Source organism: Phascolarctos cinereus, unplaced genomic scaffold, assembly GCF_003287225.1.
Source record: "Phascolarctos cinereus isolate Bilbo 61053 unplaced genomic scaffold, phaCin_HiC Scaffold_2;HRSCAF=192, whole genome shotgun sequence".
Classification (NCBI taxonomy): Eukaryota; Metazoa; Chordata; class Mammalia; order Diprotodontia; family Phascolarctidae; genus Phascolarctos; species Phascolarctos cinereus.
Genome location: NW_027555625.1, coordinates 185,875,567 through 185,902,192, shown reverse-complemented (window position 1 = coordinate 185,902,192; position 26,626 = coordinate 185,875,567). Strand labels below are relative to the sequence as shown.

Genomic DNA, 26,626 nt, shown 5'->3' with positions numbered 1-26,626 from the left:
GAACCTTTTTGTCCTTCCTCAAACCTTCCATGACTTCACTTTCCCCTCCCCTTCCCAGGTGAGAACCTTGCCTCATACTTTACTGGAAAAAACTGAGGCCATTCACTCCACTTTTCACCTTCTCATCTCACATCACTCAGATGCCTTCTGCCACCTTTTTCACTGCTGTCTCATATGAAGTGACCCTCCTTGGAAAGGCAAGCTCTGCATACACAAGTGATTCCATTCCATCCCAATTCCTCTAGTAGATTAACCCCTCTGTCATCCCCACTCATCTTCAATCTTTGCCTGTCTCCTGGCTGCTTTTCTACTATCTACAAACATGCCCATGTTTCTCCCTGCTAGCTATTACACCATATCTTTTCTGCCTTTTGTAACTCAATTCCTTAAGAAGACTTTCTACAATAGGTTCCTCCACTTCTTCTCCTTTCACTCTCTTAACTCTACAGTCAAGTTTCCAGCCTCATCATTCAATTGAAACAGCCCTCCAAAGTTACTAGTGTTCTCTTTAAGTGTCAAATCCAATGACGTTGTCTCAGCCTTTATTCTCCTTGCCATCTCTGCAGCCTCTGACACCCTTGATCACTCTCATCTCCTTGATACTCTCTTTTTTTGAGCTGTCAGAAAACTACTATCTCCTGGTTCTCCTCCTACTTATTTGACTGATTCTTCTCTGTCTCCTTTGCTGGTCTTCATCCAGGGCATACCCACTAACTTCAAGTATCCCACAGGCATCTGTCCTGGGCCTTCTTCTTTTCTTCCTCTATACTTGGTGATCACATCAGCTCTCATGAATTCAACCATCTCTGTTCTGATGATTCTCAAATCTACTTATCCATCTTTAACGTCTTTGCACTTTCAGTCTTGCATCTCCAAATGCCTGTTAGACATCTTGAACTATGTGCTGTGAACATCATAAACTCAGCATGTCCAAAACTTCCTAACAATTAAAGCTAGAATAGACTGCCTAGATAGGTGATGGGTTTACCTTTCTTACCAGTCTTCAAGCAGAAGCAAGACAACCATTTATTAAAAATGTTATAGTGGAGATTGCTTTCTTGTATGGACTGAATGACATGGTCACTGAGGTCCCTTCCAATTCTCAAATTCTAGTCCATACAGACATTTTCCTCTCTTATACATTGAATTGTTGAAACTCAACAAGCATTTAGTAAGCACTTATTTTGTGCCAGGCACACAAGAAAAGAACTGAAAGTCTCTACCTTCCTAGACCTTACTTTATAATGGGAGTGGGAAGTGAGAGAGGATGACTTGGTATGCTGATGTTAACAACCATATAGAGGAGGGGGGAGAAATGCATGTCACTTGAAGTTTAATCTGCATTATTAACACTTTCTTAAGTTTAGGCAATCAATAATAATAAATAAAAACAATAAAAATGTAAACAACAATAAATCAAGCCCTGATTTGTAGTATTTGCTGATTTCCAAGGTGTAAATACTCACTGAAAATTTAACAATCAGCAGACTCTTGTAAGTTGTTTGAGCTGGCTGTAGTACACTCCTGTACTATACAAGATACATACAGCACATATAGAGTAGGTAAAAGCCAATCTAAAAGGAGATGGCTTTAGCAGTTGATGGGCTTGGTTGTGAAGAGTTTTAAATCCCAAAGAGGGATTATATTTGATTCAAGAGGTAATAGGGAGCCACTGAAGTTTACTGAGTAGAGGAATAGTCTGGTCAGACTTGCACTTTAGGAAGAATCACAGCTATGTGATTGGCAGCCATGTGGAGGATGTAGTGGAGTGGTGAGAGACTTGAGGGGAGGAAAGTTAGAAGGCTGTTACAATATGAAATTATGCCCAAGAATTATAAAACTGTGTATAACTTTGACCCAGTGATACCACTATTAGGCCTGTTTCCCCAGGTGATCAGGGAAAAAGGAAAAAAAACTATACATTCTGAAATCTTTATAGCAGTCCTCTTTGTGATGGCAAAGAACTGGAATTTGAGGAGATGCTCATCAATTGGGAAATGGCTAAACAAGTTGTGGTATGTGATTGTGATGTAATACTACAGTGCTGTAAGAAATGATGAGCTGGTTGATTTTAGAAAAATAGGAAGATTAGCATGAAATAATGAAGAGTGAAATAAGCAGAACCGTGAAAACATTATATACAATAACAGCAGTATTGTTTGAAAAATAATTGTGAACGACTAAGTTACTCTAAGTATTATACTCAAATTAACTACAATGGACCTATGAAGGAAGATACTATCTACCTCCAGAGAAAGAGTTGATTAATAAATGCATAGTGTGGTTTTACATATATTTATAAATCTGTGTGAAATAGTGGCCTTCTCTACTGCAGGGGAGGAGAGTACGTGGGGAGGGTGAGAGGGAGACAGTTTGGAATTTAAAATGCAACAAAATAAAATATAAAAATAAAAACATGAAAAAAGGAGTAAAAAAGGTTACTGCAGCAATACAAGGAGAGAACTAAGCTAACATCATTCTACCATCTCTGGTTTCTAGGGCCCATATAGTATGGTATCCAAAAAGGGTTAATGTAACTATTGCAGATGTGAAGATATTTTTATATTTTATTATATAAATGAAACATTTTTATAGGAAAAAAATATGCCATTTTTGGGTCAAGATTGGAGATCTCCTGGATGGAGTTGGATTAAAACAGAAGATGGCTGGAAAAGATGTGAATCCTGTAATCAGGAACTTGAAAGAGAGAACAACGAATGTAACATCAATCATGGCATGTAAGTTATAGCTTTTTATTTATTTATGCTTTGATATAGTATTTTAAAATTTTTAAATGACAGATTCATGAAATATACATTTTAACTTTGTTAAAAACATCTTTCTGATGAAGATATGCAATGACTTTAAACATGGGATTGTACTTTGCACTATACAATTTATACTCTGTAGGTTTCAAGGAGAATAAATTAACATGTATGTCGAACTTCCTTGCTTTTTGAGATTAATCACATAAATGTTGGTGTCCATTTATTAAAAAAGCAAGTTATCAAAGTGATTCTTTGGTGACTTTGCAGGGCCTGGGGTTTTATCAAAGTGGGTATTACACCCATCAGTAAAGATTATAGCCACTCTTGTATGTCTTCTTATCCGATATAATTCCTGTCCTTGTGTTTTTTTCATTAATTCTCCATGAAAGATCTTCTCAGAGTGCTAGAGGATCAGTGTGGTACTCCAGCTGTCATTCTCTCTGTTATTCTTGAAAAATGATTGTGACTTTCTGGTCATACGTGTCCTTATTGTTGTTTTTCACATGACTTCTCTTGTTCTGCTATTTTTGTTACACTGTGAAATCATCCTTATGCCTTAAATCTGGATTACTTAAAACTCATTCTACTGAGATTCTGACTTCATGTTTCACAAGCATCTTGCATTGCCAGGGAGAATATTCATATAAGATAAGAGCTTTCAGTGGTGTTGGTGTGTTTGAGGTCATGATTTTTCAAATGTTATTTGGTCTAATCTCTCCTCATCTGAGGGAAGCTAGATGGCACAGTGGATTGAGTGCCAGGCCTGTGGTCAGGAAGACTCATCTTCCTGAGTTCAAATCTGGCTTCAGACACTTACTAGCTGTGTAACCCTGGGCAAGTCACTTTACCCTGACTGCCTCAGTTTCCTCATCTGTAAAATAAGCTAGGGAAGGAAATGGCAAACCACTCCAGTATCTTTGCCAAGAAAACCTCAGATGGGGTCATGAAGAGTCAGACACAGCAGCAAGCCCCTCCTTTAGTTCTGCATTCAGCTTGATTTTTTCCTTCTGTAGCTTCCATCCAATACAAAGTAATAGAGTCCTCGCCACTCAGAGATACTAAGAGCATTGAATACCTGCTCAGAAAGAGATTAGAGGGGACTCTTGTGTGGGCACTGGGCATAGGACTCGGCACCGTTTGGCAACTCCATTACATAATACCCAGGCCCAGGAGCACTTGCAGTCACAAGGAAGCAGGGGCCCTAGTTCCAGGTTGCAGTTCCACAGCAGAGAGGAGTGCTAGTGATTGCAGTTGCAAGAGAACTGTAGCCCTTCCTGGATAAGGACCAGAGAACAGAACAGTGACCAGACCTCTCTCTAGACCACACTACCCTGGAAGCATCAAAAACTTAAAGACCCCTGGAAACAGCTGGGAAAGCAGCAGGGTAAAAAAGCCTGAAGAACAGCAAAGCTGAAGGTAATTTTAATTTAAAGAGAATTGTTTCAGTTGAGGTATGATGTCTGAATCCAGATTATTAGCAAGTGAATAGTGAGTGGGAGGAGAGAAAGTGGAGGTAATAAGAGTATAAAGTATTTTTCCTGGGAATTTGACCATGAAAAGTAGTTGCATAGAAATGCAAAACCAAATACTATGAAGTATATTCATATATTTCTGTCTTTCTGTTCCATAATGACACAGTTAACTCACCATCAGAAGTCAGTGGTTTTTATGACTTGCTTTTCTTTAAATTAGTTGATGCCTGGTATTTTTGTGACCTTGAACAAATAATTTAATCTCTCTGGGTCTCAATTGCATTATTCATAAAATGGAGAGATAATATAGGTTCTTGTAGGTAGAGGGCTTAGTAAATAATATTATAACACTATATAAATGGAAGTTGGTATTATTATTACTGATCTTACAATATTGACTCATCAAGCCAATCCACATACTCCTGCCACTCATCAGCTTATAACTTTGGGCAAGTCTCTGAAGTTTTCTGAGCCCACTTCCATTATCTCCAAAATCTCAGAGGATAGAGTTGGACTAGGTTATCTCTAAGATCTCTTTTAGTATTAAATTCTATAAAATATGAATAATGAATGTTTGTTGCTTAATAAAAAGTCACACTTCTATAGCATATGCAAAGCAGCATCCCCAGTATAACACTATGAAGTTGGTATTATTAGTATTACATCTTCATTTTTTAGATAAAGAAACAGCCAAATGAACCAGAGTTTCAGGGCTGGTCAGTCATTCAGTAAACATTTATTAAGTGCCTTCTGTGTACCAAGCTCTTTGTTAAGCACTGGAGTTACAAAAAGAGGCCCTCAAGTAGCTTACAGTCTAATGGAAAAAACAATAAATAAATATACATATACACACACACATATGTATATAAACATACACACCTATATATCATACACACAACTGTGTGTGTGTGATATATAGGGGTGTGATGTGTGTTTATGATATATATAGGTGTGTATGTGCGTGTGTATATATACACATACATATATATATGTATAAAATCGACATAGAGGATAGATGGAAGTAAATAAGAAAGAGAAGGTGGTTGTATTAAGAGGGATTTTACTTGAGACTTGAAGGTGGAGAAGGCATTAGGAAGAAATAAGGAGGGTAGAATTCCAGGCATTAGGGACAGCCAGAGAAAATGCCCAGAGCCAAGATGAGTGTGTCTTGTTTCTGGGGAGGCCAGTGTCACTGGATCAGAGAGTGTAGGGAGTAAGGTGAAAGAAGACTGGAAAGGCGGGAGGGGACTTGGTTGTGAAGAGCTTTGAACATGAAACAGGATTTTGTATTTGATCCTGGAGGCAATAGGGAGCTAGTGGAGTTTATTGAGTAGGGAGGTTTCATAGTAATGCTGCACTTTAGGGATAGCACTTTGAAGAGTGATTGGAAGCTGGATTGGAGTAGAAAGAGAGTTCAATCATCAAACATTTGTTTAGCAAGAAAAAAAAACAAAACAAAAAAAGTGAATGGATTAGCTTGAAAAGTCACCTGTCTGGGTGCTTGCAATAGTACATTTGTGAAATTGAATTGAATTGGGCAATTTGAATTTTTGATTCACCTTGTTTTTCCCCTTTTTGATTTGGACTCTGTACTAGATATTTTTCATAATGGTGATTAACACCTCTTGCAAGTATGTGTCTCCCTGTTTTATTCTTTGATTAATATTAATAGCCAAAGTATGATCAACCAATTTATCACTGTAGTTACATTTTTTGTATGATTTTAACATTTGCATGGGAGCTATCTTATTGGAAGGGTACCTTTAAGACACTGTTTAATTCCTTAATGATTCAAATATATATAATTTACAGTCAGATAATTAATTCAGAAAATTCTATTCTCTACAATTTTTCCATCAATTTTGTGGTTGTGAAGATGTAGGATTCTATAAGATATTGAGAAAGCCTGCTTCTTTCTCATAGCTTCTGCACAGATATCCTTAATATATGTATGTGTTGATTACTGTTAGAAATATTTCATAAAGATGCTAAAGTGGGCATGTAACTCATTAATTCTATATTCTCTCAGTTGTCCTTTTCGATAAAAATGTCAGATGTTTTGCATGCCTTTGGATCTCAGTACTAATTGTCTGGCCTCTAGTACAAAAATCCTCTGTATATACTTGTTCTAGTGCAGCTCCTTTCTACATCTTTGTTTTCTTTGGTGTCAACCATACTTCGTCCTGTGGCACATTGGGACTGCCATATTAGGACCCAAATGTGGTGGCATCACTCTACTCAATGGTGAAAAGAGTTTGTTGTAAAAAAAAGTCTTTATAGGTCTCCATTTTTCATGTTTATTGTTCTTTTAATTTCATCCTTAAATGTCCTCTTGATGACTGCTTATTAGTTTAGTCTGTCACCAACCTTTAAATTTGTCTTTCCCTCCACTGCCTATAACATTCCACTATCTCGTATGTACAGTTTTTCAAATACGTTTGCTACCTTATCTTTAAACTTGGCATCGAATGCTCATGGACAAAATTGACTTAGTTGTCTCTTGTGCCAAAATTGTTGTTGACCCATTTTCCCCTTTGCTTCCTTCTACTGCTTTGTGAGGCACTTATGATTTTCAAATCACCATCTATTACATAGAATTTTGTAAATGAGTTTATATCTTGAACTAGTGGTGTCCATAGCTACTGGTAACATTTCTCTTCTTGGTAAGGACATTATTTGTTGGCTGAAGTGGTTTCTGGACTCTTTGGTCCTATTCATTAAACTAATTATTTTACCTTCCTTCAGCACTTGTTTAGCCACCTTAGTATATGGTGATACTCAGAACTACTGTATTTTCTTACATCTATTTGTCATTCTTTTGGCATCAATAATTTGTTCAGATAGATGAGGTTGTGTCTGTAATTACACCAAGTGTCATCTCATTTTTGTCCTTCTGATTTGGTGTTGATTTTACCTTTCCTCTGATTGGTTAATGTTCTGACTACATATAGATGATTATGAAATTACTACCCCAGCAAAAGCCATTCATTTTTAAAGATATAGTCGTGTGTGTGTGTGTGTGTGTGTGTGTGTGTGTATGTGTGTGGTGTATGATGTTAGGTGTTCACTATGTTTGGTGCATCTTCTGACTCTTCTTGAAGGTAGTATTCATGACCTGTAGGCGAGAAGCTTAGTATATAAGCCTTTGGCCTTTTTTCTTTTTTTCTAATTAAAAAAATGTTTTAAAATCACTGAAAGTCACTTGAAATGCTACTCCTGGGAGAGCTAAGTGGTGCAATGGATAGAGCACCAGCCCTGGAGTCAGGAGGACCTGAGTTCAAATGTGGTCTCAGACACTTGCTACTTACTAGATGTGTGACCCTGGGCAAGTCACTTAACCCCATTGCCTAGCCAAAAAAAGAAAAAGAAATGCCACTCCTTTTCCACCTTCTCCTCCTCCCCATCGAAAAATAAAAACTCCTGTTATAAACATGACAGTCAAATTAAACAAATTCCCATCTTGGCCATATTAAAAAAAAATTCTTAATCTGTCCTCTGAGTCCATCATCTTTATGTCAGGACATGATCACATTTCATCATGAGTATTCTGGAATTGGAGTTGTTCTAAAGTTCTGAAGTCTTTCAAAGTTGTTTGTCTTTATAATAATGTTATTTTATAAGTTGTTCTGGTTCTGCTCACTTCACTCTACATTGTTTCATACAAGTCTTCCCCAATTTCTCAGAAACTGTCACCTATCATTTTACATAGCACAGTAGTATTTCATTCTATTCATATACTATAACTTGTTTAGCCATTCCTCAATTGATGGTTCCCCCCTCAGTTTCCAATTCAATGTCACCACAGAAAGAACTGCTATAAATATTTTTGTTCATATGGATCCTTTTCCTCTTTCTTTGATGTCTTTGAAGTATAAACCTAATATTCATATCACTGTGTATAAGGGTATGCACAGTTTAATATTGGGGGCATAGTTCCCAATTGCTTTCCAGAATGACTGGACTTAGTAGTTCCATCATTTGCTCATTAATGTACCTGTTTTCCCACAAGCTTTCCAGCATTTGTCATTTTCATTTTTTGTCAACTTTACCATTCTGATAGGTGTGAGATATAATCTCAAAGTTGTTTTAATTTACATTCATTTAATTATTGTATTAGAAAAATTTTATATGGCTATTAATAGCTTGGATTTCTTTCTCTTAAAAGTACTATTCATATCTTTCAATCTATTGGAAAATAACTTATTCTTATATAATTATTCTTTTGAATTTAAGTCAATTCCTTATATATATTAAAAATGAGATCTTTACCAGAGAAACTTGCTACTTAGGCTTTTTAAAGAAAAATTTGGCTGCTTCTGATTTTAGCTGTATAGGTTTTGTTTGTGTAAAACCTTTTAATTTAAATATAATTGCTCATTTTCTCTTTTATAATCCTCTCTATCTCTTATTTGGATCATGGACTTTCCCCTATATAGAGACCTGATGGGTAGTTTGTTCTTTGCATCTCTAATTTACAGTGTCATCTTTTCTATCCAAGTAATGAACCCATTTTCAGATTATTGTATTATACAGCGTGAGATGTTAATCTATGCCTAGTTACTACCAGACTGCTTTCAAGTTTCCCAACAATTTTTGTTGAATACTGAGTTCTTGCCCCAATAGTTGGGATCTTTAGGTTTATCAAACACAAAGCTACTGTGTTGTTTGCTTCTATATATTATATATTTAATGTGTTCCACTGATCAACCTTTATATTACCAGAAAGAAATTGTTTTGATGGTTACTGCTTTTTAGTGCACTATGAGATCTGATGCTGCTATCCCTCTTCTTTCCCAGTTTTTTATTATTTCCTTTGAAATTCTAGACTTTTTGTTCCTCCAGGTAAATTTTGTTGTTATTTTTTCTAACTTTATAAGGTAATATTTTGGTAGTTTCATTGGTAGGACACTGATTCAAGGGAATACAGCAAAATAAAGAGGTTAAAAAATATGTTTCAGGATTAAGCAATCAACAGGCTTAGAAGCTTCACATCTATCTATCATGAATACCATCTATAAATAGAGTCCACATGTGTTGGATACAGTAAGAATCAAATATTACCATAAAAAAATCAGACTAACTGTACCTTAACAGGGAGGAAATGACTGATTATTGAACCATTTCAGAAATAGTCTATCTGTGTACAGTCAGACCTTCAACTAGTTAGAGCAAAAGTAAAAATCAACACTAAATTAGAAGGATAAAGATGAGAAGGTAATGCTATCCACAAGTCCAAATCAAACTTAAATCAGCTGTTGACTCTGAAACCTCCACAGAAGTCCAACTTCAGTCATCTCAGGAAGGAAATAACTGGTTTCTCAAAGGCTATGCCATCATAATACAGATTCAGCTCTGACAGATTTCATCAAATTATAAAGACTTCAAGTATATTCTGTAGATAGACTATTTTCCAAGGACCAGTCTAATAACTAAGTACAGAGTGGTTTGTCAGCATTAGGTTGACCCCTAGGTGATTAATTCTTTAGTCATGGCAACTCATGAAACAACCAATTACAAAATAGCTCTGTACCCTGTGTGGTGCCCCCCCCTCCCCCATTCTGGGAGATTGTAGCAGAGTAATGGAAAAGGGAGCAGGAGGTCTAAGAGTCATTCATCTTTTATGTTACTTAATATTAATTTGACTGTTGGTACTCTGTATGTGAGATCCTTGTCCAGTGAACAGTCTGAGGAACTGAACATAGCAATGACAGCATTCTTGCTATGAAGAAAACCAGAAAATATAAAATTTCAATAAAAACAATTCTTGCTTTGAAGAACATGAAAAAATATAAAGTTGCAATAAAATGGAAGAATAACTCAGTTTCCCATTGGACTGTCAGTTGAAGGCATTGATTTCATCATTTTTCAAAAAGGAAATAAGAATGAGACATGTGGTCAGTTTACCTCAACATTCACGATTAGCATAAGCCAAAAGACCACCATGAAGAGATACCTGCAGCTTAGGCACTGACATCTATTACAAAGGATGAAGCAGAGAATTCTTAGCAAGATCATCCAGACCAAATTAGCTTATACTTTGATACTCGGTAATTTAAATAGAAAGAGGAGAAGGCAGAGAAGGAAAAGTAGAAAAAAGTTGGGAAATATGATTCAGTATTAAGAATTTAATTGAGGCTTGCTTTTAGCTAGGCTGAGCCAATATTTTTAAAAGACAGTGCTGCCTAACTACATGGGAATAGTCATTCTTGATTACCTGTCTCATAAGTGTGTTGTGAAGGTCAGATAAGATTATGCATGTAAAGCAGTTTGTAAACTGTAACGTTCTCTGCGAATGCCAGCTTGTTGCTGCTGCCGCTGCCGCTGCTGTTGCTAATGTATGAGCTTAGCACTTCAGAGATCCATGGTTTCATCACTGTGGGCAGCCCTTCCTCTCTATGTCAATGACATAGATGATTTATAAATCCATCTTGATGAGCTCCTGTGATTATTTTGGTTTAGACCTGTGAGTCGGTTGGCATAGGTAAGTGCTGCTGTAGGAACTCCCCCAGCAAATGCAAATTGGCAACTTGTATGTGATAGACAGTTTATTATAGCAAGTATGTATCACAGTCAAGAAAAGTGCTTTTTCAAATTGTAGAGTTACGTAAGTACATTGTTTCCCAAACTCACACAATTCACTTCGTATCTCTAGCCCGTCCAGCTTTCTGTGCTTAGGTCTTTCTGACCCTCAAACCAGCCCTCTGTCCACTATGCCACATGCTTCTCTGCTGCTATTGTACCTCAAGGTGATAGGGTCTTTCCAACTCAAAAATCAAAGCAAATTATATAATCTTTTTAAAGTTAAAAACTTAGAATCAATGATATAACTTTAAACACAAAGGCTAATAAAGATTTTATTACACATATCTAGAAATATCAGGTTTCTGAATTGTCTTCACTGTACACGCCCGATGTTCTTATAGCAGTTACAGAGGTTATACCAGGATTTTAAATATCTCTGTGTGTACACACACACACACACACACACACACACACACACACACACACATACACTCTCTCTCTCTCTCTCTCTCTCTCTCTCTCTCTCTCTCTCTCTCTCTCTCTTTCTCTCTCTCTCTCTCTCTCTTTCTTTCTCTCTGTCTCCTTTCTCTGATGAAGTGCTTTAGTACTTGAGAAGAGATGTCACAACTAGTTCTACCCTGAGATCTGTTTTTTATATGACTTATTAGTTACTCATGTATTCTTCCACCTCTGCCCTAAACCCACAGTGCATATTTTGAGTGGCTACGATTTTATGTATAAGATATTGTATATTTCCCACATTTACTTAAGACAAGAGTACAAAAGAAAGGTTTATATGATAAAAAAAAAATTCTCCTCTCTCCCCCTCCCAGCCTCTTTCTCCTTTGAATTAACAATTAAAATTTTAAAAAAAAAATTTTTTTTAGGTGGAATAAAACTTGGACTTGCTAGGGCAGAGTTAAATTAACAGAGCCAGTTCTTTGTGACTCTGGGTCAGGAGAGGAGAAGGGGTAGATATCTGCTTCTGCTCAGCCACTCTTCGTACCTGACCCCTTTCTCGTTGCCTCTTTCTTACTTTTGTAAAGAAAGGGACAGGGTGAGAGGAAACAGAGCTCTCACCTTTCTAATGTGACTTCAGTGCTGTAAACAGAGGTCATCACCGAGCAGGAGCTACCTGATCCTTCTTTCCTTGGAATTAAAAGTAACTCAAACTCCAGACCTAAAATTTGAAAAGGACAACAGTCCTAATTCTAAGCAACACTTTTTGATCCACTCATAAAAATATATCATCATCATCGTATCTCTTTGCAAACTTGCAAATTCTGTCAAGGCTTTTCTGAAAGTGTTGAATGCAGATGTGATTTAACTTCTACTTAATGTCCCATTTCTTTTTGCAAAGGTTGGTGAAAATAACCAAAATTAGTGAAGGCTGCCACAGTGGGTTGTAGATAAAGACCCACATGCACAAACAGTTCTTTGTATCTGCTTTTTATATTTTTAATAGTAGAAAATATCAGTAAAAAGGTGGGGGGGGAACTTACTCTTATAAAGTATAAGTTACTTGTTTCCACAATAGCTAGTCTTGGAGCACCTAACTAGTACTTTAGGGTTTTAAAGGTATCTTTTTTTCCAACAGCATTCACTTTAATAAGATCAATTCTACTCAGTAGAATATATAACCATTTTTTACACATGGTTATACATTATGTTTAATGCTGTTTGTGTACTGGAACTATCTGAAGTACTTTGCTATTGAAGAGTAAAAGAAAAGGGACCTCATTATAGGATTTGAGAGCCTAGAGGACAGTGAGGCCTCAGTGAAACATTTTTTTGTGTTTGAGATGTTCTCAGGGACAGCTAGGTGGCACACCTCCTTTTAAGGCAGCTCCAAGTGCTACCTCCTACGCAAGGACTTTCCTGGTTACCCAACTGACAACATTCCTACCTATCCCCAAAATTTCTTTTGAGGACAGTGAGTTTTTATAAGTAGTAGCCCCAGTACCCTCAGTGCCTAGCACTGTACCTGGTACATAATAAGCATTTAATAAATGCTTTTTGAATTGAATTGGATGGAGAGTGATGATAGAGCTAGCTGAATTATAAAGTAAATAATTTGAGAATCATTATGGAATGAATAGTGTTATGTAAATCATCCATAATGTAGTAACAGGATACTTTTGAAGCAGATATGAAATAGTTTTTTATCCATTAAACAAAGATAAATTTGGGGCACAGAACTTGAGACTAAGTTACATAGTGAGAAATAGAACACACATTTCTTTGGTTCATGTCACTTTTGCTTTAAATTCTTCCCCATAAGAGAAATTTCAAAAATATTTGTTTCCTATAGAAGGACGTTATAACTTGAAAGGCCCTTCATGTTCATCTTTGCCAATTCCCTTTCTATGTGTTTTAAATTGTATATCTTACCTTTTCTTTTTATTACTTGATATGCCAGTGTTTAAAATGGATTCTTAATCTGAAAAAATGTTTGTAACAACCTTGTAACAACCTTTTCTTTGGAAAGTGGTTTTCTTCTTTTTCTTATTTCTCCACACTGTTTAGGCTAATAATGGTATCCAGTAAGCTTTTGGAGCTTATTCATAATTTGGCAAACTCTTTTTTTATGATGATCATTGATCATATGGTCTTGAATTCAGTTGTGAGGCAGAACTCTATATACATAGCACTAATGCATGAAGAATCAAATAAGGTCACCTGATATCGCTATTTTCTGGAAAGAGTACCAGAAATATAATAATGACATCATGAGTAATATAAAAACATTTGTTGGCATGAGTAGGTTTTTTTTTTCCCTTCCTATAGAGCAAGGTCAACACACATGGTCAAAGGTGAACATATTCAACAATATAGTGAAACTTTCTTGAATATTCTTATTTTCTCATCCTCAAAATATTTACATTTTCCTTTCCTTTTTCCACAAGATCATTTGACAAAACCTAAATTTTTCTTTTAGTCTTTGCTAATTGATTTCTATGTGGTACCTTGGCCTTTCTTTTTAATTTGTCTAAGTTTGTAGTCAATCACTTCAACTAAAGTCCCATTAAAAGTCAACATTATTATTTTCATCATTTAACCAAAATTTGACTCAATTTCTTCATTTTGTGGCACATTTGAGTCTGAACTTTTTAAAGACTCTGGTGGTGGAATACTAACTCCAGTACTGTTAAGCTAGAAAGGTATGCTGTATCCTCCTGGTGGTTCACATTGTATTTCTTGTCAGAGATGGACTAGCTCATCACTAGCTAGACTGACAACTAGGTAATGCATATTTTTTGGCCATAGCAACTCATTGAGCAATGGAAACATGGAAATATCTTGTTTTTATATGCATTTTTATACTGATTCCAAAAATGCAAACAGACTTTCTTTATCACTAAATTCCATGTAGAAGAATTGTGACCTGCCTACATAAGTAGGGGGAATACATGTTCTGATTTAAAATGATGGGTCCTTGAAATCCTAAAAATATTTCTTTGTACATTTAGCCAAAAAGGTGTTTGTTTTAGATTTAGCCTCATCATGTTTCAAATATTTATCTAGAATAGAAATTTAGTTAACTCAGGAAATAGTTGGTAGGAAAAAAAAATCACAAATTTTTTTAGTAAATTACTTTTTTACTTTCCTTGACTATATATGCTACATACCTCAGCTTGTTTAATACACTTAAATCTCTTCCACTTATATATCTTATTAATACAATACTTCTCTCCCAATTCAGATTTTCTTATCGCTACTTGTTTTCCTTCAGTATATGCTGTACTTTCTTCCTTCTCCCACTTGTCCCCATACAGAAAAAGCAAACAGAGACAAAACTTGCTCTTTCCTCTAGTACTTCTTTGCTTGTTTTTTCCCCTTCATGATAGTGGAGATGGAAAGCTCTGAAGTATACTTGGACAACAGAGTTATTGGCCTAGTTTTGGACCAGTTCTCTTTAGTCACTCTCATCTTTGTCAGCGTTACTAATTGAAGCAAAACTCCTGGTTGTTCTCAACAGGTAATTAGACTAAAAACCCCCATCCTTCTACCTCCCTATACTGTTTATAACACGGAGAACAGAAAGATGAGACATACCTACTAAGATAATGGGGAAGTAACAAATTCACACAAAGGGAAGGAAGCCCCTCAGGATACAAGGTACTATGTGACCAATCTAGCAGATGAATTGTAATCAGTAAATCAGTAAGCATTTATTAAACACCTGTGTACTGTGGCTGTACTCTCTGCTGCTAGGTGGCACAGTGGATAGTGCTCTGGGAGTTCAAATCAGGCTTCAGACCTTACTAGCAGTTTGACCCTGGGCAAGTCACTTAACTTATGTTTGCTTCAGTTTCCTCAACTGTAAAATGAGGATTATAATAGCACCTACCATCCAAGGCAATTGTGAGGCTCAAATGAGACAATAATTGTAAAGTGTTTAGAACAGGGCCTAGCAATATAGTAAGTGCTATATAAATGTCAGCTATGCTGCTGCTGCTAGATACTGGAGATACAGAGATAAAGTGAGACATGTAGTGCCTTCAAAGAGTTTACATTCTGTCAGAGAGACGAGGTGAGCAGTATGCACGTTATGTCAGTCACATAGAGTTCTTGCCCTGTAATCACTGTTCAGAATCCATTTTGTCACTTGGAAATTTCTTGGTCTTTTATATATATTTTTATGATGCATTTTAACAATACAAATAGAATGTCTCTCACCTGCTCTTTTTGGGTGCCACTTCAATTTTGAAATAAATTATGCATTATAAAGCAATGATAAAGTGTGATTTGGTTGAAAGAGGTGGAGGGATGGGAAGGGGCAGGGAAATGAGAAGTTACTAGTTGGCCTGTTCTTTGTAGTCTGTGTGAAGTCCTAGCTTACAATCTGGATCATGAATATATTCATTCCTATTAAGTGAAACACAGTATATAGCAGACTATCTTTCAGTTGTTTGCTGGGTGGCATTTGTTAAACGTATTCTAATTTTTAAAGTGTTTTTTGTTCTTTGTAGATGTTGGCATGCTTTACTTAAATTCTTAGGATGGCTTAAAATTGTGTCCGTCACTTGCATGGTTTATGTTATATGTTCAGTGAGCTAACTTTTAAAGCCCAGAGATGAAACTTTATTCCTAGTTAAGAAAGTATATGAACTTTATTGTGGCTATAAAAGAGGTGCTCAGGATAAGACTTAGGTCAACATTTACATTAGTGTATTAACTAGTTGAAAGCATGGATCTCATCACAAGCCATTTATGGTTCTTAGGATTTAGGGAGAGTAAACAAATATATCAATGATCGCACCTAGTCTAAATATACTGTGTAATATCCAAATATGTTATCAGAGTATGACCTGTATTACATAGTGAAAAGCACTACCTGTACTTTTAAATTTTAAACTTGGATCAAGATGTACTCAATGATTCCAATTACGTTACTGAGGTTCAGCATGTCAAGGCAGAGGGGAAAAAAAAGTAATAATCTCCATTTGAAGTCATCATTTTGTCCTCAGCCTCATTTATAACTCAAGCAGACCTGAAAGACTTTGTAATCCTAATTTATTCAACAATCAAACTGAGCTGTTAGCTTCTGGGATAAAATGGTGAAGTCTCCTGCAATAAAATACGTCCAAACCACGAAACTCCTCCCAAGAAGCATTAAGCATTAAGCATAAGAAGTATTCTTGGCATATCTGTGAGCATCGGGAAGTGATTGCTCTTTTGCTAGGATTACATTTTGAGCATATCAACTACTGATACTTTATTTGTGAACAAACATCAGAATTAGGAAAAAATAAACATTAACAACAAAACAAACAAAAAAAAACCACCACAGGCCTTTAAGAAAGATCTGATCCCCAAGAAACAAAAATGTAGTAAGCCCACTACTGGTTAGACATGAAAAAAAGTTTTCTTGCCACCATATTATGCATTAGACTTGGTTTAATGAAAAAATTAGTCAAGATGATGTATTGAAATGTTATAGGTTTCCTCTTTCTGAAAAAAAAAATAACTTTCCAAGTCTGAATGGGGCTAAAATTAAAGTAATATTTATGTATCCTCAAAAGAAGTGATACAAGATGAACCTGTTAGAAAGCAGGTGAATGAGGAAGATGCTACATGAAACTCATAAAAAGTGAACAAAAACTTTTTTTGGGAAAACTACAAGTCAGAAAACTACCAAGAAATTGCCATTAATCTTAAAGCCAGTGAAAATGTGGGAATAACATGTCACTCAAGATCCATTTTTTCGATTCACATTTGGATTTCTTTCCAGAAAAACTAGGTGCCTATCAATATGAGGAATGCATCTATCGAAAAATTTCTACAATGCAAAAGCCATATCAGGGCAAGTGGAATCTAAACATGCTGGTTGAGAAGAGATATTGGATATTGACAAGGGATATTCCATTGGTGAAACATAACAGGAAATCATGAGCAGCTACATTTTAGGTTAGTTAAATGAATACAACTTTATTTAATAAAAACAATTTCTAGAATATAAAAACTGTGGTTCTTGTGAAAAGAGTAGGTGACAAAATCTGAGGCCTAGTTGAAATCAATACTCCAAAATATGCTATAAGGTTTGCCTTTTTATTGATTTGTGAGAGAAAATGGGAAGGAGAGTCGATGAGAAGTGACAGTGATCTAAAAAAAGAGAAAGGATCAGTGAAACATTTGTTTTTAAAATTAGAGGAAAATATACAGGAGAGACAGCTTAGTCAGTTTACCAGCATTGATTAATCACTAGCTGATATAGCTAGAGACCAGCTACTTCCAGTGGACTCAGAATTTTTTAAAAATAATAAATAGTTGTGAGTATGTGTTAGATCTTTTTTCATAGCATCCTCTAAATGTCTAGTAGGTGCACTTGTGATGTGTCCTTGTTCAAATATTTAATAATATATATACACACACATATATACATAAATATATATATATTTAGATTAATCTCAGCTTATGTTCTTGTAGAGCAACTTCAAATGCATTCATTTAATAAAGTATAAAGGAAATAGAAACTTCTTTCTGAAGTCTGTTATCTTATATTTCTGAGTATAAATGGGCTGTTGCCCTAGTAAACTGTAAAAAATATTTTAACTTGTAAATTGCCTATTGGCAAAGGCAGATTGATTCCTAAAGTCATCGTTAGTTTGATCTGATTTTTACTATAGTTGGGGCAGAAAAAGTTTCTTGGGAACATATTTCCCAATGATTATATTAGAAATCATTGAGAAAATATTTGATACACAAATACAGCAAGATTTACTCTGATTCACCAAACATTTATTATGTGTGCCTACTTTGTTCAAAGTTAGATGTACTAGAAAGTATTAGAATAATTTAACTTTTAAAGATGTGTTTTAGGTCAAAGGGATTTAATGTTTTAAAAATTATTTAATGATTTCACAACCTCTTGAGATAATTAGTGACACTTGAGGTACCATGAAACCAGGATTGAAGATTAGCATTTGTGATGACCAAATGATCTTTTTAATCCTTTGTTTACATAATGCTTGAGATAATTTAAAATGATACTAATTGGGATTTTTAAAAATGCTTTACAATAATTGCTATTTATGTTTATTAAACTTAACAATACAAATTAGCCACCCTGGTTTGTAGGTAAGATACCTATTCTCTATCACCATTGCTTATTGTGACTGTCTTTGTAATACTTAGGATTTCATCCCATGTGTAAATGCCTCTGTTACATAGCAGTAGTGGTAAGACTATATTCCAAATACATTCATTCTAAAAGATACTACAGCAAAACCAAAAAAGAAACAATAAAGAAAGAAAACTGATTGAGGGAGATGATACAATGACAGTGTTGGGTTTTCAATTACGTTGAATTTGATAAAATGTTTGTTATGTAACTGTAGGTGAATTACCTATCTTTCATAAATAAGTGGGAGAATCTCAAAGATCAATGAAGGTTCTAGAGGCCTCAGATTCTTCTGTTTAATATCTTTACTCATTGAAAGTTACTGAAGCTATGCCACCACAATACAGTAATTGCTTTGTGTTGTTCCATATTCAAAAGATCCCCCGAAAAATCTATGATTGCAGTTATTTGGACTACGTCTAATTAATTAACTTACCTTGATTTTAAAAGGTCAGTTTAATTAGATGGAAAGTTATATGTATGCCTCTATGCATCAGTATCAGAAACAAATTTGGTCCTAACAACTAGTGAACTAAGACTAAGTAGCTAGCCTTGTAGGTGGGTGAGACTATTTCCTGAAGTATCAGTGATGTGTTGTAAGTATATAAGTAGTACATCTAGAATCTTTAATGTTCACTTACAGACATGCGAGCAAGAAGATGCTTAAAATTTGAGTTCCTCATAGGTTTGCATGCAGTTTCAAATAAACTATATATAAGAAATCAATAAAAATTTTAAAGTAATATTATAAAGTTAAAAAGTTAATAGGAACAGTGGTAACTTGTTATCCTTCATATGTGAAAATTGAGTTAACTCCCTGACAATAAGGCATGAATTGTACCTTTGTACTTTTTCTAATAGTGATAATAAATTGAACTGGGCCATCTGCCATTTATTACTTGGTTCTTTGGGGACCACTGCCATTCATTTTTATTATAATATCCAAGCTTGTGGGGATGCCTTGGAACTGATGGCCATGGAACTGATTTCTTTGTACCATATTACATTGTCATTGATAACTATGGCAGATGTGAATTAAAACTTAGGTTATTTTCAAATCTAGCATTGCCTTACTTTATTTTTAAATTTTGTAACTTTCATGTACTAAGAAACCTTAGGGTTCTTTAAAAAAAAAATAAGTACCTCTATCTCCCAGAAAAAAATCAAATTCATAAAACTGGATACATAGATGAAGCAATCTGGTATATTGGGTAGAGTGCTGAAATTAGAGCAATTAGTGCATGAAATTAGAGGGGCTTGCATCCCACCTCAGACGTAAGAGCCTGAGAAAATCAGTGAACTTCTCTGAGCTTCCCTTTCCTAATCCGTAAAATGGATTGTGAGGATCAAATGAAATGTGTGTAAAGCACCTTACAAACCTTTTACATGTCATATAAATATAAGCTATTACTACTATATGTGTGTATGTATATATTTGTATACGTATGTGTATATAGATTATGTGTTACATTTGTATATGTATGTTACATACACATAAACACACACGCATGTGCGCGTGCGCGCGCGCGCGCACACACACACACACACACACACACACACACACACACTTTGTATAGCTGAAGTTCAGAGGTGCTTATGGTGATTTTTTTTTCCAGGCTTCTCTTGATGTTAACTTTAAAAAGCCTGTTGAGAAAAAAAACAGTTCTAAAGAAATTAATCAGTAATATTGTGGACCTAATGTTGATACCCATTGTTGGCTATCTGACATTAGCATGATAAATACAAGAATGTTTGGAATGTAGACATTCTCTACTATATATGTTTGTGGTTGAAAGTAACATTTTGAAATTTAGTCAGAATGTACATGTTTGATTTTGTACAATTTGCTTGGCCTTAGGTCATTTATTTCTTATCTCAACTTGAAACACAATGTTCTTGAGATAGTAACCTTTTTTGAAGTTAAATATTAATTTTTTTTGGTAAGGCAATTGGGGTTGTGACTTGCCCAGAATCGTATAGCTACTGAGTGTTATGTGTCTGAGGTCACATTTGAACTCAGGTCCTCCTGAGTCTGGGGCCGGTGCTCTATCCGCTGCACCACCTACCTGCCCCCCTAAGTATTAATATTTTTAACTGATAGAAATATTAAGGGGAAAAAGAATAGGAATAATATTTTATCTAAAAGATATTAAAATTCATACATTTTGCCCTTTTAATCCCAAAAGTGGGTTGATTAATAATAATTAGATTTTTTTTGAGTCAAGATCTAATTATCAATTTTAACATTATAACCACAGGTTCACTCAATTGTTAACATGTATATGTAGCATATCTACTTATAATAATTATTAATATTGTTATTGATTTTTGCATTTAGACTTGAGATTTCATCAGCATAGGAGGTGCCACAGATTCAGATAGTCAGTCAACTCAGCCATAATTTATAATCCTAGAGCGTTGCCTGAGGACTTAGAGGTTAAAGGACTTACCTATGTGTTATCAGAGCAGGACTTGAACACAGATCTTTCAGATTCAAAAGCTAACTCTCTGTCCTGTCATTATTATTGTTATTGTTAAAAACAAAAAAGTGTGTATCTCCTTAAGTGTACAAAGAAGAATGAAATATAGCTCCTGCCCACATGGAGCTTACAGTTAAAAAAGTCAGTCTGTTGGCAAACATTTATTAAGCACTAACTGTGCTAGGCACTGTGCTAAGTGCTAGGTGTACAAAGAAAGGGAAAAGTATCTGCTCTCATCGATCTTGCATCCTAATAGAGGAGACAATGTATATGCATATTTCTAAGAAATAGAAGAATATATTATGATTTAAGTACACATTCACTTGTTTATAGGTGTGTGTTACACATTTCATGAGGGTCAACCCAAAAAAATTTATTTTTATTTTTCAAAGACAAAAATTTATTGAATACTTAATCATAAAGCACATTTTATTCTTTAAACATACTAATGAAAGGAAAACAAGTTTAATTTTTAAAATCTGAAGTTACACTTAAAAATTCAACCTGAAAAAATGAGACAAAATACCAAAATTATATGATTCTTCTGTGTACACTGAGTGAAAGAAAATTAAGATGGTAACCCTCAGAGTCTAGGGAAATCGTTCTGGATCCAGAATGTTTTGCATTCTTGAGATAATACCACTTTTTATAGTTATTTTGTTTTATTTGGTTTTTTTTGGGGGGTGCATGCGTGCGTGTGTGTGTGTGTGTGTGTGTGTGTGTGTGTGTGTGTGCGCGCGTGTGTCTCATTTGAAAATGTATGCCATAATGAGATGTTATCATTAGCTTTTCAGTGCAGATGAGTTCCTGTGCACCAGGGGGCAGTATTGCTTCTGTTGCCTGAGTTTTAGGATGAGAATTGTTCCTTATTTTTAAGCTGTTTAATAACATTGAAATGGATTTAAGCTATCATCATTCTTATCTTCATACAAAATAGGTTTTGACATATAGATCTATTTCAGTAATCTAAAACATAGTTGACATTTTCTCATTTTTTTTCTTGGCACATTGATTCTTCCAGAAGTTTGTCTTTTAAGCTACCTTAGCTACCTTTGGTATTCTATCATTATGCATTCATTTTGATAGCATTTTCTATCAAGATAGTACTTTATTTCAGACTTTTCTCCCCCTTGCTCCATTCTGACTGATCTACATATATAAATTCTCATCTCTGTTGTCCCAAACTTCTGGGTATTTTTTTTTATTCTTTAAAACAATTTAAAAATGCTACTTATGACAGTATAATTTTAACTTAGTATCTATAGTCATTTACTTTAGAAACTTCCTTTAAACTATATCATTTATTAATTTATATTTTAGCACAAGAAACTTCATCAATTTGAGAACTTCTACCAAAGTTAATGACAACAAAATTTAACTTCAGTAGATAAGTCTTAGATTTCATTGTCATCAACTTTGGTAGAAAGAGTTCCCAAACTCCTGCTGTGTGTCAGGCACTGTTCTAAGTGCTGTTAATATCTTCATTTTAAAGTTGAGGGAATTGAGACAAACAGAAGTTAATTGACTTGCCCAAGGCCACATAGCTAGTAAGTGTCTGAGGCTGGATTTGAAATCAGGTCTTCCTGATTCCAGGCCCAGCACTCTCTCCACGGAGCCAGCTAGCTGTTCGGATCCATATTTTAGTGGTACATTTGGATACATCTGTAGTTAGGGGGCCTGGCATGAATAATTGGCGACTGAGAAGGAGCAATCAAACATAGGAAAGGGCAGAAACCTAGAAAGCAGGAAATACTATGGAGGAGAGGGTGATCAATTGTGTCAAGTGCAGCCAAGAAGTCAAAGAGTGGAGAGGATCAATAAGTGGCAAGTACATTGGCCAGTTAGCAGATCTCAGTCTGTTAGCATTCATCCAGTAACCTCTGAGAGTTTAGTGGTAAGGTCAGAAGCCAAATTGCCAAGAATTACAGAGAGAGTGAGAGTAGAAAAAATCAGTGGTTTGAGGATCAAGGAACCAGGAGACAAGAAGAGATTGTAAATTAGAGAGAGGGCTTGTGATAGTGCAGGCATTCTGCTAAAGGAGAAGATAGAATCAAGGATACATGTAGAAAGGCCAGCCTTATTGAGAAGAGGCACTTCTTCATCAGTTACTGGAGTAAAGAAGAAGATGGGGAAGTGATGTCAAGGAGATGAAGAAGGTGAGGAGAAGAGGGAGTTCTTATAAAGAACCTTAATTTGAGAGGAGTGATTTCTAAGGGTGGGCTTTGATTGAGTAAAAACCCTATCACTCTACCCCATTTAAATGAAGTGATGAAATGCTACTTTCTCAATACTTTAACAAGATAAGAACACACTTCAGTTGAACCCAGTCAATCAAAGGCATTCTGACTAAAAGTGTGAGAGGTTCATTTGATCATTTTATGTATTTCTTACAAGGCACTGGATATACTTCAGTGATACTGCCAGAAAACCTGTTTCATTTGGCTGAGAAAACTTGGTAAAACTTATAGAGCATGCTTTAAATAAGGGATCTACTTTAGAACCTGAGAGATTAAAGCAATTGGGACTAGGAGAGAATGGTCCTGCAAAATCCTTGAAGAGGACCTGCTTGGTAGGGCAAGGAGATTGTGGGAGAGGACAACCCCTTAGGACTTCCCTTTCTAAATGCTAAATCTGGCTGACTGTTGATAACCAGATGGTTATCAGATAATCATGGCTGGAAGCACACTTGTGGGGGCTCATAAGCACTAGGAAAGACAAATCTTCAGGGGTACTCCTAGAATCCTGAGTGGGAGATATAGCCAAGCTCTGAAAGTGGGAGTTGGGATAGTTGCCCTAGAGTATGCTACAAAAGTATGAGCAATGGCATCAGATGAGAGGATGGGAGAGAAGTGCTGTTGAAGACTTAAAGAGAAAATAAAAAGTTTCAAGGACCTTTGTGCAGATGTAGAATCAGCTAAGAAAGAGTATAAGAATTATTTTGCTGTGGTCAAGGGCTAGTCAAGATTTAGATAACAGATTTGTAGTGGATTCCCCTTGCTTAGGAGACTTTCTCTAGCTCCATTTAGTAGCATATGAGGAAGAGCAGAAAAGGTGAATTGTGGGGGATAATCCAGGGTTGGAGTCCCCTTGTTGAGCAGCAATAGGACAAGATAGCTAGAAACTGGAGAACAGAAGAGAAGAAAGGGAAATAAGCATTTGTATAATACCTGCTATGTGCCAGGCACTGTGCTAAATGCTTTACAAATATTACCTCATTGGATTCTCACAACAACCCTGCAAGGTGGGTGCTATTTTTAATCCCCATTTTACAGTTGAATAAATTGAGGCAAACAAAGGTTAAATGACTTCCCAGGGTCACACAGCTAAAATGTCAGAGGCCAAATTTGAATTCGTCTTACTCAGCCCTCTATTTACTGCCCCACCAGCAGTGGATATCTAATATATATTTAATATAAAAATGACTCTCCAAAAAGATGGTGACCTGGCCATGAAACTGTCTTATGTATGTTCCAGATTGTCCAGAAAGGTGGCTCAGGAGATAGAGCACTGGGCCTGGAGTCAGAAGACCTGAGTTCAAATGTGGCCTCAGACACTCACTAGTTGTGTGACCCTGGGCAAGTCACTTAACTTTTATTTGTTTTAATCATCTGGAGAAGGAAATGGCAAGCCATTCCAGTAGCTTTGCCAAGAAAACCCCATGGACCTTGCAGTCCATAAAGTGTCATGAAGTATTGGACATGACTGAACAACTGAACAACAACATACTCTGAAAACAGTAGAGAAATTCTGTTGGTGATAAGAGATTTATGTACTCAGGAGAGTACAAATCAAGAAGCATGGAAAATGTCATTTAAACCTCAATTATCTGTGTAGTGTAGCACAAAGAGTACCGGTTTTAAAATCAGCTCTGCTATTTACTACTAACTGTGTGACCATAGGCATGTCAGGTCTTCTCTAGCTCTGTATCCTCAACTCTAAAGAGGTAATTGAACAAGAATCTAGATGATCTCTAAGATGCCATCCCGCTCCAAAAACCCTAAATCTTGATTTTAAGACAGCCATGAGCTTTCCATTGAAAATCGTGAATTCTAAATAGGAGAACTCCTGAGTTAATTTTACCTTAAGTTCTGAGTTGCCATTGATTCTTTCAGAAAAATAAGATTCTGATTAGTTTATACTAATATGATGAAAGAATAGGCCACTGAAGTCTGCATTTTTCTGACATTACCATATTCTACAATATTGGTAAATGAGAACTTCGGCCTTTTTTCTTCTTTTACTAATCTATAAGATAAAACAGGGAGTCAAGGGAACTGATTGAGTCTAAAAGTCAGTAGATAGGGAGAGATTGGAAATGAAAATGAAAATGTTCTCCCTCTTGCTTCTTCCCTCTGGCCCTTGATGTCTTTACATGAGTATACCTTATACATAATGTTATCAAATGTACCTTTTTGAGGATCCTGTTTCTTTTGACCCTAATTTAGTTGTGGTTCTTATCCCATCAAGACATAGCAATACCTGGGAGGCCAGATTTGCCACCTTACATGAGGAGCTCAAGTCTATCTTGCTTATTGACTAGTTTCGTACTTAGTATATTTTTGTATTGAATTTCAGACTGGTTTTTACCACCAACTCACGTCTTGGGTTTTGTCTCCCATGGACACTTGTAATTTCAATTGCTCATCGTCGTTCTGCGTTATAACTTCAACACATGATATCTTTGGACTTTTTTTTTTAACAAAAAAGGTATGAATAGTGGCTATGTTGCTTTCTAAAATGTAAAAATATATCATAGGGTAGAACAAGTACCTGGGCTATGCCAAATTCTGTGTTATGGTGAGGGGAGTTACTCAGGGTACGAATATTTTGCCAGATATTGGAATGTTAGAAAGAATTAATTTTTCTAATCCTTTCATGTCTAGAGATGAAAAGTACTAAACTGTCCATTCATCATTTGTAGAATTAATATTAATGACACATGCACATATATACTAGATGCATATAATTTTGAACAGCTTACAAGTTAGTGTCTCTCTTTGAGTAGTCAGTCGATAGTTACCATTTGCATTTACCTACACCTTACTTTCTCTACATTCATCTTTACTGAGATGGATATCCCTGAGTCCCTGAGTATAGAGTTACATATCGAAACACATGATCACTCAGTAATGTGTAAGCACATTCAACAATATTTACTAAGTGTCTGTCTACCATATAAGGCTGTGAGATGAGTACTTTGTAGACCTTAAGGCACAATATAAATATCAGTTCTCATAATTACTACGTGCAGAACACTGAACTAGGTGCTGGGGAACATTAAAAAAATTTAATGGGACAAGACCCTTTAATGGAGTTTATAGTGCAATAGAGGGAAATGGCATGCATATAATTACAATACAGAATAAAATATAAATTCTCATAATACATACAAAGAAAGCATCTGTGAGGTCTAAGTAGGGAAAGATAATTACCGAATGTGAGAAGGGTAGGAGAGGAAGGAAATTAGAGAAGTCTTCATAAAGGAACACATATACACTAAAATGAGTGGTAGTTGAAATTTATAGTTGATTTCTAAGACATTAAGAATTCTGACCATTGCAGTGACCAACCATGATTCTAAAGGACTGATAAAGAAGCATGCTAAATCACCTGCTAACAGAGGTGATGGTCCCAAGATGCAGAATAAGACATATATTTTCAGACATAGAAAGTGTAGGAATTTTTTTTGTCGACAATGCATATTTGTTACAAGGACTTACTTTTTTTCCATTGATAAGAGGGAGAGGGGAAGGAATAGAT

General features: G+C 35.6%; 1 protein-coding gene across 3 annotated transcripts in view; it reads left to right on the top strand.

Annotated features, from left to right (window-relative positions):
* The window catches only part of FBXO25 (F-box protein 25), a 103,349-nt gene that overhangs the window by 4,110 nt on the left and 72,613 nt on the right, over positions 1-26,626 (top strand). For all 3 annotated transcript variants that reach the window (XM_020972995.2, XM_020972992.2, XM_020972994.2), the window contains exon 2: positions 2,596-2,738. In XM_020972995.2, the coding sequence (XP_020828654.1) occupies positions 2,605-2,738 (134 nt within the window). In that variant the 5' untranslated portion in view covers positions 2,596-2,604. The remainder of the gene's footprint in view (positions 1-2,595; positions 2,739-26,626) is intronic.